Source organism: Ovis canadensis, chromosome 5, assembly GCF_042477335.2.
Source record: "Ovis canadensis isolate MfBH-ARS-UI-01 breed Bighorn chromosome 5, ARS-UI_OviCan_v2, whole genome shotgun sequence".
NCBI lineage: Eukaryota > Metazoa > Chordata > Mammalia > Artiodactyla > Bovidae > Ovis > Ovis canadensis.
Window position 1 is genome coordinate 106,763,261 of NC_091249.1, and position 18,894 is coordinate 106,782,154.

At 38.8% G+C, this 18,894-nt stretch overlaps 1 protein-coding gene across 27 annotated transcripts in view; it reads right to left on the reverse strand.

The window, feature by feature from the left end:
* Window positions 1-18,894, reverse strand: part of MCTP1 (multiple C2 and transmembrane domain containing 1) — a 395,240-nt gene that overhangs the window by 79,012 nt on the left and 297,334 nt on the right. For all 27 annotated transcript variants that reach the window (XM_069590168.1, XM_069590162.1, XM_069590153.1 and 24 more), the window contains one exon: window positions 478-531. In XM_069590168.1, the coding sequence (XP_069446269.1) occupies window positions 478-531 (54 nt within the window). The remainder of the gene's footprint in view (window positions 1-477; window positions 532-18,894) is intronic.

The following is an 18,894-nucleotide window of genomic DNA, read 5'->3' on the forward strand; positions in this document are numbered from 1 at the left end:
CTCCAGAGCCCTGTGTACACATGTGTTCATTTGCTGAGCAATTCTTGGAAAATTACAGATGACGATATCCATGTTTAACACACACAGGCTGCTATTTTTTCACTTTTCTCTTCCCCCAAAGTATAGCCTGATTTGTAATACTCGAGATAGGACAAATTTTTGCCCTTCAAAAACAGTTGTCACTGCCGTTATCTTCGTGAGAGCTATCAAGTTCCAGACAAGCTGAATTATTATTATTATTATTATTTTTTGTTCCTGGCAGAAAAATATTTGACCCAGCTCTGGACAAAAGCGAAGACGATTTATAGCCCTCTCTGCCTCTTTGCAACACGCAGTGGCATTGTTAGGATGATAAACAGCACTGTCCAATTTTCTGGACTCAAAACACTTCAACTCCTTTTTTAACTGTCTGTGAAAACAGCGTCATGTCTAAATTTCCCCGTCCCCAGGTACCCGAGTGCTGGGAAAGATAATTACCTTGTCATCTTTGTCATCATCTTCTTCCTCGTCCTCCAACATGTCCTCCACTACCTGCAGACAGAAACAGAAGTCGTTTTCCTGCTTTTTAAGAGAGACCATTTTGTTCTGTCATTTTGAACCTTTTGGAAATGAAAACTTTATTAACATTTGAAACAGAGGCACTGAGAGGGAATCTTTGATCTAGAGGCAGGGATTAGGAAAATGCTATGCATTTAATTGATGAACGCCAGGGACCTGAGTCCCCAGTCAGGGGAACCCTATTTGTGTGAAATGTTCTGTGACGACTTAAAGAATCGGAACTATGCATAAGGTACACCAACCCTAATTTGAAGGATGCTTTAAATCAGGAGATTTCTTTTCTTTTTTTTTTCCACCTACTCCACTGTCTATATTAATTAGGCACTTTAAATTTGGAGCTAGATAACTAAGCAGACTACAGCTCTGCTATTTCTAATTTACTTGTCACCAAACCCTAAGATAAAAAATTGTCAGTTCATTGACTCATGCTAGTGATCTATGGCATAAAACTAACAATATCTTTCATGGCTCCAATTTGAATTCTGATGTATAAATGTCAACTCTTGACTATCTCTGAATTACCTGTTCCTTTTGTGGACTACTTGAAACCCTAATGTTTATTCTCTGTGATTTTGCACGTGGATTATGAGAATGGACATTACTATTGAAAGAAAATAAGAAATTCATTCAATAACCAAGCGTGTATAATATGTATATATCGCCCATAAGGACAGACATGCATATGGCTCCTGGTTTATCTTCTTCAGCAGAATGAAACAGTCATTTTGGATTTGCTAAATAATTTCCCCTTGCCTGGATCAATATATAACTGCAGGCATTACAAATGAGACTTCACCTCATTTCAGGTGTTTTATTATGTTTTTATATACACACACTTCATGGAAACCAAAAATTTTACAACTTTGAAGGGAGTTACTGTTCAGCTATGTGCCAACTTATGATTGTATTTATGCCATTTAGTATAACTTTTAATTCTTGTGGTGCTTTTATGTTTTTATCCAGTATCTTTATCTCTGAATAAATTCGATAAAATCATGGTCATCAAATATTCTTAAACCTTTCTCCAAAGCTCATAACTTTAGAAGACAGAGGTAGCTAACTCTTCTTTCACGTGGCTTTATGATAGACACAGGAATACGCTATGAATGAAAATTTCAATAATGAAGAATATTAAACAGAGAGTTACATAGACTGAAGTAACATATCAGGACCCTCAGGTAGTCCAATAATTTTTCTCAAATATTTTAAAAGCATCCACTGATTTAAAAGAAGAGCCAAACACAAACTTCTAGTTCTCATGAACTAAAATATAATGAAAAGCATTTGGCAAACTGAGAAATTGTTCCTAATTTACTATCATACTTTATATTTTCTATTAAATGGCCTTTCATTTGGACACTCAGCGTTTCAAAAGAACCAGAGTAACACAATGTGCTGTTTCCAGCATCGGGGAAGAGTTTACACTTATTTTGGGAACATCTAAAGCAATTCAACCTCAGCAAGAATGAAGGACTCTTGACATTCTAACTATACTCAGTCACTCCATAAGCATTTATTACAAATGCTCTTGTCCAAGGCATATGGTACTAGTGATTGTGGAAATACAAAGATGGATAACACAGATACTTCATTTCAGCCCTCAAGAGGCTTATAATCCAATAGAATTTAAATGGGGGATATGAGATAGCCTTTCATGTTTCCCTTTAATTTCCTGAAAATTTGAAGCATGAATATTGTACACACATAGGCAACAACAGTGACAATGTGTAACTGAGGTGCTGTATCCCAGGCTATTCCAAACTGGGTCCTTTGTGAGGGAGGTTGATACAGGAAAAGCAGTCACAGCATTTCAGTACATTATGTTGCATCAAAAGAATCCACCAAACACCAAGTAGCTAAACTAGAATTCAAACTCAGGTTGTGGGATAGCAGAGCCAGCTCTTAAACTCTGCCCAGTTCAAAAACCAAAACTATTAAAAAAAAAAAAGGGTGGGGATGAAAAGGAAAACAAGAGAAGGACTGATCTAACCCTTACATGACCTTTTTAATGATTATAATTTTGTAACTCTAATAAAATGATGTTTCAAATGTTAGGTTTATATTAAGTAATTTTTAAAGGTTGGTCATTACCTATTTTTTAAAAAACTATATATATTGAGGTATATAATATGATTATTTGATGTATATCAGATTAAGTAATTTTCCCCTAAAATTACCCATGGTCATATATGAAATATGAAATTAATATACTTTTATTCTTGTACATAAAAAAATCAAACAATATTTTAGATAGTTATTGTTAAGACTGTATTATATGTCTCTCCTCTTCAGTAATGATCATGTCACACTACAGATGCAAGCAAGGCAAAATGATGTCAGATTGGGCCTGCTGCTGCTAAGTCGCTTCAGTCGTGTCCGACTCTGTGCGACCCCATAGACGGCAGCCCACAAGGCTCCCCCGTCCCTGGGATTCTCCAGGCAAGAACACTGGAGTGGGTTGCCATTTCCTTCTCCAATGCATGAAAGTGAAAAGTGAAAGGGAAGTCGCTCAGTCATGTCCGACTCTTCGCGACCCCAGGGACTGCAGCCCACCAGGCTCCTCCATCCATAAGATTTTCCAGGCAAGAGTACTGGAATGGGGTGCCATTGCCTTCTCCACAGATTGGGCCTAGCAGTTTGTAATAAGTGTTCAAGAAATATTTGTTGATAGACTGAACAGAGAAATACATAATCTATGCTTCATATCTTTGAATAACTGGTAGAAGGCCTGTCATTAATTTCATAGAACTCAACCAGCTCACCTGCAAAGACATCGAATCAATGATGCAGATTAATAAAAGCAAATATTCAAAGTGTATTCAAAGATTTGCCAGGCAAGAGAAAGCATGGATATTTAACTATTATTTCAAGATTTGGAGTTCTCCAATATCTTCAAGTTAATTTTCCAAAATTAAAAATATTATTGAACCAGGAAACAAACCAAGAACTTAATTTACACATTTCACAAGTCAGCTGCAGACTTATGTTCAAGAACACCTCAAAAGAGGTCTACAGAATCAGACCCTTCATTTGAAAAACCCAAACACTTCCCACCCTGCACAAGTGGGTAATTGGCTACGCACAATTGCTCCACAAATGTGCAGCCAGAACCACCCAACACAACCATTTGCTTTTACATTTGGCAGCAAAGTGCTGTGTTCAAGAGAGGCCGTTGTGTTGCGTTGCAGCCCCCAAGTGACAGCTTTTCCCCTCCTCCAGTGATATTTTAATGTTACAACATAAACATCTACAAGTGAGGATGTATAATACAGATGGTTCCTAGGGATGCCTTTTAAGTGGCTTCAGAATGTATACCACTATTACATTTTGCTCAGATGATGCTTACTTAAGGTGCCTTGGAAAATGAAGATGATCATAGTACCTACCCCACGGCATTGATTAGGTATCCAGTGAGATAATGTATTAATATTTAAAGTGCTCAGCACAATACCTATACCAAAGTACTTAAAAAATGTGTGTGACTAATAAAAATAGAAAAGACATCCAGTTAGTAATACTTTAACATTAATTTTTGGAAATTAAATGATGCATTTATTTTCCTGGACAAAAACATTCAGGGTTCTGAATGACACATATAATTCTGATTCATATTTCACTGACACTAAGAAATGCATAAAGGGGCACAGGTAGAGCTGTGGATAAAGATTCCCGATTAAAATGATAATGGTTTCACAACTCACTTTCAGGCTTTAACAGTCCAACGAAACGGATGACTTTGACGGCAAGTATCTCAGAAGCTAGACTGTGCTCTAAGACAAGAGCCTTCGCCAAATGTAATGAATACAGAAACTGCAAACTGAGCTTTTAAAAACAAACCGTATATATCACTGAAGTGCATTTCATGATTGCACAAAACTGCAAAGTTTCCCAGAGAACTCAAGTAACACCTACTATTTAGAAAGAGAGGGCTGGAGTTTAACACCTAACTAAGGAAAACAAATAAAATAAAGAAGTTCTGGTCTCAAATTCCAGTTCTTTCCTCTGCAAATAAAACCAAGTAAGGACTACATAGTTTTGTTTTCATGTATACAAAGTCCAGTTGCCCAAAGAGTTGTCAGCAATAATTTAATAGCAACACATCTGTAGGATTTCCTTGAGAAAAAAAAAAAAAAGAAGAGTGACAAAAAATGCATGTGTTAGAAAAGATACATTTTTGCAAAGTTGGGGTTTTTTCCTCTTTTCTTGAGGGAGGCTACCTCAGATTGGCTCTAGAATTCTTTTTTCCAAATTATACTTTCTGATACCTTGCTTGAAAGCAAGTAGTATTAATCAAACAAAGGAAGGGCACTAGGGAAATCAGAAAGATGTAATGCAAGCAGTTAAAAGTGACATGACCTTCTGTAATGTCGCTCGTCACAGACTTATATGCCACACAGTGGAGGAAGGTCTTGAAAGAAACTGATTCTTGGTACTATTCCTTGAACGTAATACTAATAAAGATGACATTTTAAAAAACACATGTAGACAGGCCCAAATGCAGCCTTCTAGCTACCTGACAGCCAAAGGATAAGCAGATCACACTATTTTTAAAAGCATAATATTTCTTCTTTCATAGCCCATATTTGCTGAACATTTGCCATTAACATATAACACATAATATGTGGCTGTTTATTGTAAAAAAGCCATTTTCAAAATGGAGCAACACAGTATCTGTGGAACCTATATATTTTATACAGCTGTATAGATGCTCTATTAATATTATGACTTTTAATGATAATTTGACACAACTAAATGCTTTATAATTTGCAAGGAAATAAAATTTTATTTGGCTGAAGATGTTAAAAATGATGCTGGTAATCTGAATAAAGGTGGGATAACTATGTTTAGAATTATTCCACTAGACAAAGACATATAAGTGTGGGGGGACCAGCAAGAAAAAAAAAAGATAACGAAACAGTGGAAGGATGGGGGAAAGTAGATTCAGGTAAACTTCATTATTAAAATCATCACAAGACAGTGGATCCTAAGCACTGCTTTTTAATATTAATTCAGGTTGCATGGTATAAAGCTAAAATGATTTTAAAAAGAAGGCGATAAAATTTCCACCAATAATTCTTAAAACACGTTGTACTATAATTTTGTCTAGGCTAAAGTCTGCCACTGATTTATATCTCTTTAAACAACAACAACGAATCTTGGTTATATTACCTTTGTAAGATAAGTATTGAGTACCACAGAGTCAAAAACCCTGGAATGTCAAAGCTGACACAAACCAGTTTCTTTTGTATGTTTACTTTTCCCCTCAGAAATAATCCTTGAATTAAATGGATGTTTTGCTATGTTCAGAATGAAGAGTTGCACAATTCAAATTGCCTTACTCTAAACGGTCTATAAAAAAGCAACACATTTAAATTAAAGAAGAAATCACTGCTGTCCAGATGTGCAACTGCGATGTTAAAAAATTAAAGAAACTGTCACAAAAGAAAGACATTTCCTATTTAATTTCATAGTCATAGAACATCCAAATGTGTACAGATGCTTATATTTGGGTACATTACAAACTAAATGCTTATTTCCACCCTAGAGATACGGAGGAATTTGGGCAGGGCAGTTTGCTTCAACATGGTCTAGAGTTCATTTACATCATTTCACGGGTACATAAACCAAGCAGAACATGCATTTGTGTGCCAATGGATGTATTACATGTGCAAATATCACATGAAATTATTGAAAGTCTATGAATTGAGAAGATGCATATAACCGCTCAGATTATTTCAGATCACTTAAAAGCACCAGAGGTTGGGCTGAAGACATTCTTGGTCAATAAGATCATTACAGGTGCGTTTGCACTCCCATTTTCACCACAAGACACCTGTACCTCTCAAGATTTCTGACAAGGAACTTTTGCAAAATGAATGGCGCAATTAAACTGTACGTATAATTTACTCCACATCTGAAGGAATAATACAACCCATAAACAGGTCTGGAATATACTGTTTCATCCAGCCTATCTCAAAAGCAACTGCATGTGTGATGGCTGCTTAGTTTGATTCACGCTATTAAGGATTTGACCTTGGAGTATTTCAGCTACAGTAGTCATCAAGATAACTGAATCACTAGATGTAATAATAATTAGTGTGATAGGCTTGCCAGTGAAGCTGAATATATTGCAATACAAAAGAAGGCAGACTAAAAAGAAAAGCATTATTACTTACTGCTAAAAGACTTCCTGATTTTTACAGAGACACTCAAATACAATTATTTCTTCTTGTAGAATGCATTTCCCTGGCTCATTCTGGGAAGTGCCATGCTGTAATTTAGTCTGATTCTTAATAGGAAATGTGGCTTTAATGTGGCTATCAGATGACTTTTGATGCATGCCACTGATTACATACAGCCTGTATTCTGCATCATCAACAACAGCATTCTTATTTGCAGTATAATATGCTTTGCTGTAGGGTGCAAGGACAGTAAATTTACTTTACTGGCCAAGAGTATGTAATCTTTTAGTTTTTAAGTGTCAGCTTAATATGCAGAAAAACCCTTCCATTCAGAAATGCTAAATACAGTATAAATTCTATAATCAGTATAAGCATCTTAAATGAATTTCTTTTCATATTTCCTTCTTGGTATTCTTAAATGTTCATTCTTATGCTTACACAAAGCACTGTGAACAGATTTCTAGTGTTTATTTGAACTATGTCTCCATCTAAAGGCTTCACAATGTAATGTATTTTTGCTTGCAGGGAAAATTCTAATCTCAGCATCTTTAGGATATTGCATATTAATTTGATTGAGTAGGGAAAAATAGGTCAACTATTAACCTGCAATGTGCTTTTTAAAAATTAATGCTTTCCTGAAGCAAAATTTTTCAGGTTAAAAATTATACCAAAAAAAATACAAAACTGAATTGTTTAACCTGTTTTTTTTCAAATGAAATGAAAAACTAGCTAGTCTTATTACTAATCTATTTTATGAAAATTTAATATTTTCAAAGCAAAACATTTTTGTTTATTAATAATAGATGGATTGCAAATCAAAAAGAAAATTATGTGCTTTAGCTTCTCTCTATAAAACCAAATTTCCATTCCAGAAACACAGATTTGTAACCAAAAAAGGCACAATTGTACATTTTTCAGATTTTAGAAACAACCTTAGGAATTTTTAAATACACCTAATAAAGAGACCACATAATCTATTTAAAACATTTTCTGCAAAGCAGAAAGATGGAGCTGCTATGATGTCCAATCTTTTCAGGTACATGCAGGAGCATTAGAGATGCAATAGGCAAGAAGTTCTTTACAGGTAAGCGTATAGTTTAGCAGATATAAGGGGAATGCTACACTTTGGGAGGATTAGGTTCCTTTAAAGAATAGAATTTGAAAACAAAACAAAAAATTTATCTTGGCGATTAATATGAGCAAACTTTTGAACCATACTGCTCTGTTAGGTTTGATTAACAAAAAATTCACTGCTACTGCCTATTTTAAGCACTATAATTGGGAGTAGTAGAGGAGGTGAGGAGAAAAGGTGGACATTTGAAGAGAAAAATATTCTGATGCTAATATGATTTTTCTTTTTCCGTTTTTTTCCGCCCTTTGTGCCTAGAATATTTTGAGGCCTGAGGACATTACGTCAGAAAGTCTAACTTTTAAAATGGAGCATATTTTGAATGTCAGAAAAATCCATCAGAAAACTTCAGCGTTTTCCTTGTATCTCTTTTCTACAAATAATAGTAATAAAATATTTTTTATCTCTTTGTAAAGAGTAATCACTTCACAAAAGACAGCCCATGTGGGTTTAGACCTGCATTGGAACTGGAAAGAATGTCTGTGGTGAACTGTAGCACAAAAGCCTGAATGAAAAGAATGTTCGCGAAACCTCACACAAAACCTCCGTAACCGTTTTATCATGAGCTTCCCACAATATAACACAAAAGCTCTATATTCTAGGAAAACCTTGCCTGGTCCACTTATCATTTCGGCTTTATGTAGTGTACTGTGAGATTGCTAAATTAGTGCATAATGTATTTATAATATTTATAATACCAACATTTAGTTAAATAACCTTTATGTAAGATTTATGTTGATTTTTTTTATTTCTCATTTAATGGCAAATTATGAAGAGCATGTTTCATAAAGATAATTCTCCATTTAAATTCATCAGTCCATTAAATATTAAAATTATGTTTCTGATGCAATCGAGAACAAATTTGTCCAGCTTCAGTGATTATTTGCACTCATAAAAATTAGGCTTGATTAATAAAATTTAAATGCTTGATTAAGTTGACATTTTCATGTTCTGTTCTGATTTGTTAAAATTAGTCCCTGTGCCTAGGCCTGGTATGCTAGTGGGCTTACCTTTCTCCTTCTCTTAGTCAACATCCAGAGTGAGGCTGTTAGGAAAGAATATTTTGCTTTTGGACTCAGTGATGGTTTCAGGGAAATGCCCTGTTCTTTGCTCACAGTGCAGCTGGCCTTTGTCTTTATGCACTGTGTGTGGTGGAGATTTGGATTACAATAATCAAAGGCAATGTTCTTTTCAAAAATCTATGGATATGATCTGTAAAATGGCATGCATTTTTGGTATTTATAAAATTGGTATTTTTGGTATATATAAAATTCCGTTTTTAAGAAACTTTTGTCTACAGGAGATCATTTATATTTCCTCATTAGCTTTTTTTGTTGATAAAAATACAGTTTTTATTTTTGTGGGCCTTGCATACACATAGCAGGGGGATTATAAACAAATCTCTCTGCGGCAATGTCACTGTCTTTGTCCACAAGTTCAGAATCAGGAAGGACTAACGGCCATGGGAAACTGTTCTCGTCAATAGGCCTTACTAGGGAACTCTTGAAGAAATGGGGTTACCTCCACTATATTTATATTCAGTCGCTCAGTCGTGTCCAGCTCTTTGCAACCCCATGAACTGTAGCCCGCCAGGCTCCTCTGTCCCTGGGATTTTCCAGGCAAGAATACTGGAGTGGGTTGCCATTTCCGTCTCCAGGGGATCTGCCGGACGTAGAGACTGAATCTACATCTCCTACATTACCGAGTGGGTTCTTTAACATTGAGCCACCCAGGAAGCCCTCCTTTAGGTTACTCGCTTCTATACCTGCACCAGCTTGTGCTATTTTAAATATATTCAGGTGTCTAGTTATCATTTATTGAGAACTCACTATATACTTAACACAGTGGACTGTCTCTTTAATCCTTACAAGATCTCAACAAAGGTAAGTATTATTTCCATTTCACTGGTGAGGAAACTGAGACGTAGGGAAATGAATAAATTCATACAGCTAACAGACGGAAGGTCTGAAATGTAATACCCTCTCTTCATAATTTCTAAGTTTGGACCCTTAACCTCTACCAGCTACAAAGGGGCAGTGGCAACATTCTATTTTAAGATGTTTCTGCTGTTGCCCATGGGAGTGTAACCTATCTGGAAACTATGTTTAGGTGAACTGTCTTTCATTTAAGCATGTTGCCAGAATATCATTATTTTAAAAAATAAGTGATATGGTATTTTCTTTTTCTTGTATGATGAAATAAATTCAATAACAAAATGACAGAAAATGCCCTTGAAGGTGTATTTTGGTTTGGTTACCTGCAAGTGTTATTCCAATTCTATGAACATAAAAGTTTTAAAATTACATGCTCTTAATAAGCTTATCTCATGCAATACTGAAAAAATAATGAATACAAAACTCTCAGGGTTATTGGGCTCCTAATAATTGTTCTGCCTTATAAACATTTTGCACAAGCAGATAAAAAGACATGTCATTGGTTTCTACTTTTAGTTTGATAATTTAACAAACTTGTCATTTCTTGTCACCTTTCTGAACTAGGGACAATTATTCTCTGCAAATATCACATGAAACCTTCTGCCAACACCACCCCACCCCACAGGGCATGATACAAACAGTCATGGGGTTATGAGTCAGCCAGAAGGTGCTTCTGTGAATCCTATATCTTATCTCCCTCACCATACTGTGTCAAGGAGTTTTGGCTACCTACAAAGATGAGTGTATATAATCATTTAGAAAGAACCCACAGGATATCACAAGAAATAGATGGGAAAAACATATCCATCCTGAGAAGTGACACCCAAACTGTGGATTTTCTTTCTTGTCCTCTCCTAAGTCCCATTCTTCAATTACAGAAATGACAAAATTGCAGGGGCAAACCTTTGGGAAAGGGAACAGAAATAATAAAACCATTTGGTTGACAGAGGGGTGGATGTTTGGGCTGGACACTTTGAAAAACCATTTAGATTGTAATTCTTTGGATCCATAGGAGACTTTGGGGTGACTTTAGGAAGCTGATTTTCTAATGAGTTCCTGGGAATCCAGGAATCAACTGAGCTTCAAATAACAGAAATCCAGCCATTTATAAGGGTGAGATCTTCAGGTTTTCTTTGGGGTCACTGAGACAATTCATTTGGTGGAAAAAGAGCTGGGTTTTAGGGCAGAAATCCTTAATAGGAATGAAGAGTAGTATCTTTTTATCTTGTTACATTCTTATATGCACCTCTGGGGAGTCCGAGCAAGGTGGGAGTGATTCAAGAAATGAGGGGGGCTACAGTATGAGAGTTGACTGCCAGTGTCCTCCAAGGCAGCTACCGCTAGCTTTAAATTCTAAGCATCTCTCTTGAGTCCTAACAGAACTAAAACAAAAGAAGTCTGCCTTCTAGAGAGGAGACTCTTTAGTAAATTGATTTTTAAGAATAGAACTGTTTTCCTTTACATCTCTTGCTATGTGAACTGACACGTCACGGTCAGGTAGCCCTCACCTTCTACCATTTTAGAGTTTTACCTTTCCACTTTGAAGGTGAGCTGCAGTTTGAGAATAGAGTAAAAAAGACGGACGATACACTGAATAATTAAAAGCAAACATGGAGCTACTGAGTAAAAGGGACAGACTAAAGGTCCGTCTAGTCAAGGCTATGGTTTTTCCAGTGGTCATGTATGGATGTGAGAGTTGGACTGTGAAGAAAGCTGAGAGCCGAAGAATTGATGCTTTTGAACGGTGTTGTTGGAGAAGACTCTTGAGAGTCCCTTGGACTGCATGGAGATCCAACCAGTCCATTCTGAAGGAGATCAGTCCTGGGATTTCTTTGGAAGGAATGATGCTAAAGCTGAAACTCCAGTACTTTGGCCCCCTCATGCGAAGACTTGACTCATTGGAAAAGACTCTGATGCTGGGAGGGATTGAGGGCAGGAGGAGAAGGGGACGACCGAGGATGAGATGGCTGGATGGCATCACCGACTTGATGGACGTGAGTCTGAGTGAACTCCAGGAGATGGTGATGGACAGGGAGGCCTGGCGTGCTGCGATTCATGGGGTCGCAAAGAGTCAGACACGACTGAGCGACTGAACTGAACTGAAAGGTGGAATGTGAAGAAAGCTGAGAGCTAAAGAATTGATGCTTTTGAACTGTGGTGTTGGAGAAGACTCTTGAGAGTCCCTTGGACTGCAAGGAGATCCAACCAGTCCATTCTAAAGGAGATTAGCTCTGGGTGTTCCTTGGAAGGAATGACGCTAAAGCTGAAACTCCAGTACTTTGGCCCCCTCATGCGAAGAGTTGACTCATTGGAAAAGACTCTGATGCTCTGAGGGATTGGGGGCAGGAGGAAAAGGGAACGACAGAGGATGAGATGGCTGGATGGCATCACTGACTCAATGGATGTGAGTCTGAGTGAACTCTGGGAGTTGGTAATGGACAGGGAGGCCTGGCGTGCTGCGATTCATGGGGTCGCAAAGAGTTGGACACGACTGAGTGACTGAACTGAACTGAACTGAACTGAAAGGTGGAATAAGAGCTGTGGCCACAAATGCGTAGACCTTTTCTTTATCTATGCAGGACATACACACAGATCTGGGATAATCTAAATGTCTCTTGGCTGTACGCATCTGCATTTCATATACAGACCTCCATTACTGCAACGGTCATAGCCACGGATTCCATTTAGTTGTTTGTTTCCCTCACTAGACCACAAAATGCGCGAGGACTGGGTCTTTTTTTTCTTCCCTCTCTCTCCCTTTCTTTTATTTTTATTGAAGTATAATTGATTTCCTAGGACTGGCTCTTAATCACCTTTGAACAACCTGCTAGCACAGTGTCTGCAAAAGTTCAGTGCATTTTTGTTGAGTGAAAATTATGAAAATTAGACAAGTTTTGATGTGGAAAAAAGGCTGAACTAAAATACATAGTATTCATTCACTAAATCTTTTTTGAGCAACTACTGTGCTGCTGTGACTTGCTCTGTGCTGGGATTAGATGCACAAATGGAAGATACCATTAGAACAATCTGGAGCAGGTGAAGAAGACCCCCAGTGAGGTTTTATTATTATTATTATTATTATTATTATAATACAGTGAGAGGAAAACAGGAAATCAGAGTGTTTGGTGGTAGGAATGGGTTGATGGGGGCCAGGGGTGTGCAAGAATGGGTAGGAAGGCAGAGATGGCTCTCAGGGGGAAATGATGAAGATAATTGGTGGTTATCCAGGCACATACATATAAAAATATTAAAAGCTTAGTGAGTGGCATGTTAGTATTAACTCCCCCAAATATTCAAAATATGTATACTCTGACCCAGAAATTCTCCTTCGAGGACTTTTCCAAAGGACATTACCAAGGACCTGCTCAGAGATCTGTTTAGGATTTTTGTTCACAGCATTCTTTGAGATGGCAGAAACACTGGAAATAAACATGTCCAAAATGAGTGCCTAATTGAGAAAAAAATATTCATATGGCAAAAACTATTTAGTTATGAAAAATCCTGTTATTTTCCAGCAATTTGAGGGAATCTCAAAGTAGGTGTGCTAACAGTGTCTTTAATGTGATCCAATTTTTGTAAAAAAAAAAATATATACGACAAGCAAGAAATACATCTTATATTCATAAACCCATTTTTAAAGAAAAGAGTAGAAGCTATAGAGAGAGTACGTCAACTATTTGGGAAAGTACTGATACAAATATACTCGGTTCCGGATACTGCTGTTGCGGGCCACGGCCACCCAGCCACACTGGGTTGTTCTCTCTCAAGACCATGGACCCCACCCCCATCCTTCAGTGCTCCCCTCCCCACATGGCTGAAGAGCCCTCCTTGAACCTGCTCCTCCGCTGTGCTCTGGGGCCTGGACCTGAACATACCTAGGCTGCCATCGGCTCATCAGCACCAACAGGGTCCCCTCTAAGCTCATGGAGGAGCTGGAGAGCAGCCCTGGAGTGAGTCGATCCCCAGAGAACCAGGCCCTTGCGAGGGAGTGCTCCCATCTCTCTTCAGGCCTTCTGAGCTCAGCTCCTTCAATGTCTGGCTCCCGAAGGAAGGACTTCAAAGGTTCCAGCCACCTGTCCTGGCATGGTGCCCTAGGTCACACCAGGTTGGCCCACTGCACATCGGCTCTGGTGCCCACGGGGCTCCCAGGCACAGCGGGAGCACCTCCACTAAGTCTGAGTGAACATGCCTCCCTGGGCCATGACGTCTGTCCCACCCACAAACACTCACTGCCTGTGCAGAAGCCAGTGCCTTACCTTAGGCCCCTATACAAAGAGAGACGCATCCTTCCTTCCTTCTTCAACTTCTGTTGTGTTATCTGGACCAAGCCCTTGCCCTCCCCAGGCCTGAGGAATGGGTGTGTTGCAGGAGAGACTGAGAACACAATTGGGATCCCGCCCTGCTGTGCTGTGTGAGTGTTTGCCCACGGTACAGACTCTCTGAGCCTCGTTCTCCTGCTCTCCCAAGTGGTGAATGGTTCCTTTTTAGATGAGAGATGAGAAAAGAGCATTCCCCACTTGTGCCTGCTACGTCGATCTTTTTGCTCATGAAGCACTCTATTCTCACACACACACACACACACACACACACACACACACACACACACACGATCCTGATGGAATATAGGGGAGATAAAACTGCAGCTGTGGTTTGGGTGCTACTCTGGTGTTGCTGGGGACGACAGAAGATGAGATGGTTGGATGGCATCAACGACATGATGGACATGAGTCTGAATGGACTCCGGGAGTTGGTGATGGACAGGGAGGCCTGGCGTGCTGCAGTCCATGGGGTCACAAAAAGTCAGACACAACTGAGCGACTGAACTGAACTGGTGGCTCAGAAGTAAAGAATCCGCCTGCAATGCAGGAGACACTGGTCTGATCGCTGGGTCAGGAAGATCCCCCCGCAGGAGGAAATGGCAATTCACTCCAGTATTCTTGCCTGGAAAATTCCACGGACAGAAGAGACTGGCAGACTGTAGTCCACGGTGTTGTGAAAGAGTTGAACACAACTTAGCAACTAAACCGCCACAACAAATGGTTTGGGTGGGGTGTACACGTGAGGAATCTTTCTCTGACAGCCTTGAAGATATTATGGAAAGATAAAAGTAGCAGAGGGAGAAAAATCAGCATTTTGTTTTAGAATTATCACCTTCCTACAAGTCTTGAGGTAAGAAAACAAGCTGTGATTTTGGGGAAAGTTGCCAGAAAAATACAAGTCATCCAGTGAAATTGGAATTTCAGATAAATAATGAATATTATTTTTGTATAAATATCTCCTGTTGTTTATCTGCAATCCCGATTTAACTGGGCATCTGTATTTTTATTGGCTCAATCTGGCAACCCTAAATTGGGAACAATTTCAGAGGCCTTCAGAGGTTGGAGTTTTGAGGAAACTTTGCAAAGTAAAAGGGCGTGGTCATCTACTGGGAGGGAGGAGATACAGAGTGGGGGGAGCATTTGAGAAGAGTGGAAAAAATGTGCAGATCCTGCTGGGGGTGTGTCCAGAGCCTGCGAGGTGATGGTCATCAGGGTACAGGGCACCAGTCGGGACAGTGAGTGATCATCTGGCATATCTAAGTGGTTGTGCATAGGGGTCATAAGCGATGACATTTTTTACTGACACACGATTGGTGGTTGGTTTCTTTCTGCTTGTGATTGTGCTGGAAAACTAGAGGTCTGGTACTTTGCACAGTCCTCCTCACGTTTTTGCAAGCTGGTGACCTTCTTAAAAATTTGAGAAAATTGTTGAACTAAGTAGGAAAAAGAAAAGAGTGATCATCTATTTTTAGATGTGTTTACAGGCTGCATGACTCAGTGCTGCTTCTGTTAAGAGCAAGTACACGGTCTTTTTGGCACTGAGATGCAAACGCAGGAGGCTCTGATCCACGCTACTTTCTGTCAATGATAAAGTCCTCATTTAAGTACCAAGGGTCTGACCACACACCCCGGTGCTTTTTCTATGGAGTGCGCTCCTCTCAGCTCAGCTCTGGCCAGTCTGTTTAGATCCTGTTCGGAATATTTCACATATTCAATGGTCTGCTTCTTCAAATATTCCACCCTGGACTTCTTTGGAGCTGAGAGTACTGGCTGAGAAAATAATAAATGAGTTTGATTTATAGGAAGTCAGGTCAAACAGTCAGACGTTTCTTTGGTGGTTTGTATCTGGTGGATGATTCCCAGTTGTCCAATCAACAGCACTTATGGTAGCAAAGAAAATGCTCTCCTTACAAGCTTTATTTCTAGACATCAATGTTTTGGGCCTAATTGGAATAGACCCAACAACAACAAATATATTCAGTGCTCTTCTAAAGAGGAAAAGAAGTGTGGAGGGCTTTGCCATGTGGTGGAACTAACAAAACATTTCAGTATTTACTGAAGTATTTTAGTAGACGGGCTGGGGCTCAACTTGTATCACAGTCAGACCATCAGTTAGAGAATGATTTCATTGATCTAGCCTACTCTTCAGTCTTTTAAAGTCTCCATTGATTAGGCAACTGAGGTTGTTCTGTGGGAGGCCTATCTTGACAGTCAAAGTGAATGCTCTCTTAGAATGTAATTAAAACATACTGCTTGAAGAATGTTTGAATGTCACAGATATTCAGAGACTTTCTTCACAAATGTGAAGGATTATTATCTCTGATTTACTCTCCCCATACTCATCTGGGTGGAGGAAGGTACTCCTCCAGGTCATGAAGTTGTTGTTTTTTTTTTTTTTAAACGAATGAGGTCACCTGGAGTCAAATATGTGACCAGTACCCATTGTTGAGAGGTCACCAGGTACCTCACAGGAAGGAATTTGGGGATGCCTAGGAGTCTCTGTAAGGCTCCAGACACTTCGAAAGTGATGGCTTGGTTAAAGGCATGCCCGAACGTGCACCACAGAGATAATCTGAGTTTTCAGGACAGGGCAGAGCTGGGCTCAAGTCCCATTTACTCTGTGGAGATCCTCTTTGAGTTTGAATTTCCCCATTCATAAAATGAAGATACAATCATTTAGAATCATCTACTTGACATTGTTATTATAAAGAATTCAAAGAGACCAGGCTTCTAAAAGGTTTAACAGGATATTTGATAAATCCAAAAGGCTGAATAGGTACCTGCTCCTCTCCTGAATGAGAGGTGAGGAGGAGATGGGGGTGAAGGGGGGAGAATGAGGGTTTTCAAACAATCTGTCTGCTCAAAGGTAGAGTTCCTCCTACTGACTGTTCTGAAATGCAACGGAGAAATGTGCTTAAAAGGTACTCAGGAAGACCTAGAATAGACCAAACAATAGCTCTAAGAGGAAATTTAATGGACTGGAGGTAAGGAGTGCAAACTTCAGAAAGACTGGCAGATCCTAATTCCCTCTCTGGCACTTTCAGGTTAACTATGTGCCTTTGGAACTGTTTAATCTCTCTACCCTGTCTCCCTGTACGTAAGGTAGTAATAATAATATTTGTCTCTGCGCGAGTATAACAGAGCTCTGGTTTGCTTGGCCAACCCATTTCTTATATCTTGAGACTTGATTTCCTCTCTCTCAAGGAAGGGTTCTTGTAGCCATGCTTGAAAGAAACTGCTTAACACAGTGCCCAGGGTGTGATGAAGAACTGGTAATTTTTAAATCCAAAGTAAAGACCACTTCTTGGCATGTACTTCTACAAAATCTCAGTTTATAGTAACTGTAATGTGGACAGTTGGTACCAGCCTAATGGGCAGTGCAGGGGCGATTTCCCGCTGGTTCTGGAGTGATGGCTCAAACCAAGAGAAGTATGATAGCCCTATCTTTATATCCCGTTCATGCCAGAGACATCTCTGAATGAAGTTTATATTAAACAGTTTCCTCTGGAAAAGTCTAGCAATTCTTATGCTAGAAAGTTTAATGTCATGGTCTGAGTATAGATAGATTTAGATCCAGAATTGCTTATTTTTAATAAGTCTGACTGAGAGACAATGGAGGCAAAAGACCATTGCTAACCATAGCTCTTTCTCGAGTGCAACTCTAAGTCTATATCACTGGAATGGCTGTTTCTTTATCCTTTCCTCAACGAGTTCTGCTCATTAAATGCCACAAAACTTACTTGGCAAGGATTAGATCTCATTTTTTTTCATTAAAGTAAAACAGACACCATGGTGAGGAAAAAGTAGGGGATTTAAGTTCCTGTGATCCTAAGTCTCCAAAATGGAAGTGGTCTCCCTAATAAACAATAGACAAAGAAATCCTTTCCTATTTTAGTATTAATCTCAACTCTCCATTAATATTTTGAAGACATAATTTTTACCCATCTATTTACTTTTTAATCTTTTACACTATTCATTTCCTTTCCTTTCTCTCATGTCATGGAAATATTATCTCCTTTTTGCTCTTTGCCACACAAACTTGAGGTTCATTTTGCTTTGTTTTTCTTCTATAATTTTCATCCTGGTTGGATTTTCTCAGGTGAATAACGTGCAGATGATTTTTTTGTGCCTGACAGAATATTCCCCTCCACCCCTACAACCCCTTCTCCTAAAACAGAAAGTTTCCTGGTTTAGAATCAGCCAACAGTATGATTTATGCACTTTAGAGATTCCCTCAAGTTTTCACACATGCTGAAAAATTCTGCATTGTTTTGGGGAAAGCAATAGGGATTTAGGACAAAGTACCATTCTTTCAATGCTTTCCACTATGCAGTAGATAAGTAGTCTTTAGGCACAGCATGGCCACCCCTACGAACACTTTCCCTTAATTTACATACATATGAATGTGAATATAGACATATGTGTACATATATGTGTATGAATATATATGTATATACACGTGTATATGTAATCTATAACCAGCAAAGTATAATCCAGGTTTCTTTTCAAAAGGAGCAACCAGTTCAAATGCACAGCTGGGTATGGCAGAAAACACATAATTAGACAAATTGGATTGAAGAGTTACGTAAGGTCTCAACTGAGCCAGTGAATGAGAAGCTGAATGAAACGTTGTGATTGCTGCTCCGGTGCCTAGAAAGAACAGAATATGTGGATATGTGTGTTTTGGGCAAATAAAAGGCAATTACTGGGAGTTATGGAGCGTAGTTGGCATTCCATGCAAAGTTAGACTAAAGAACGTTTCACAGTGGGCT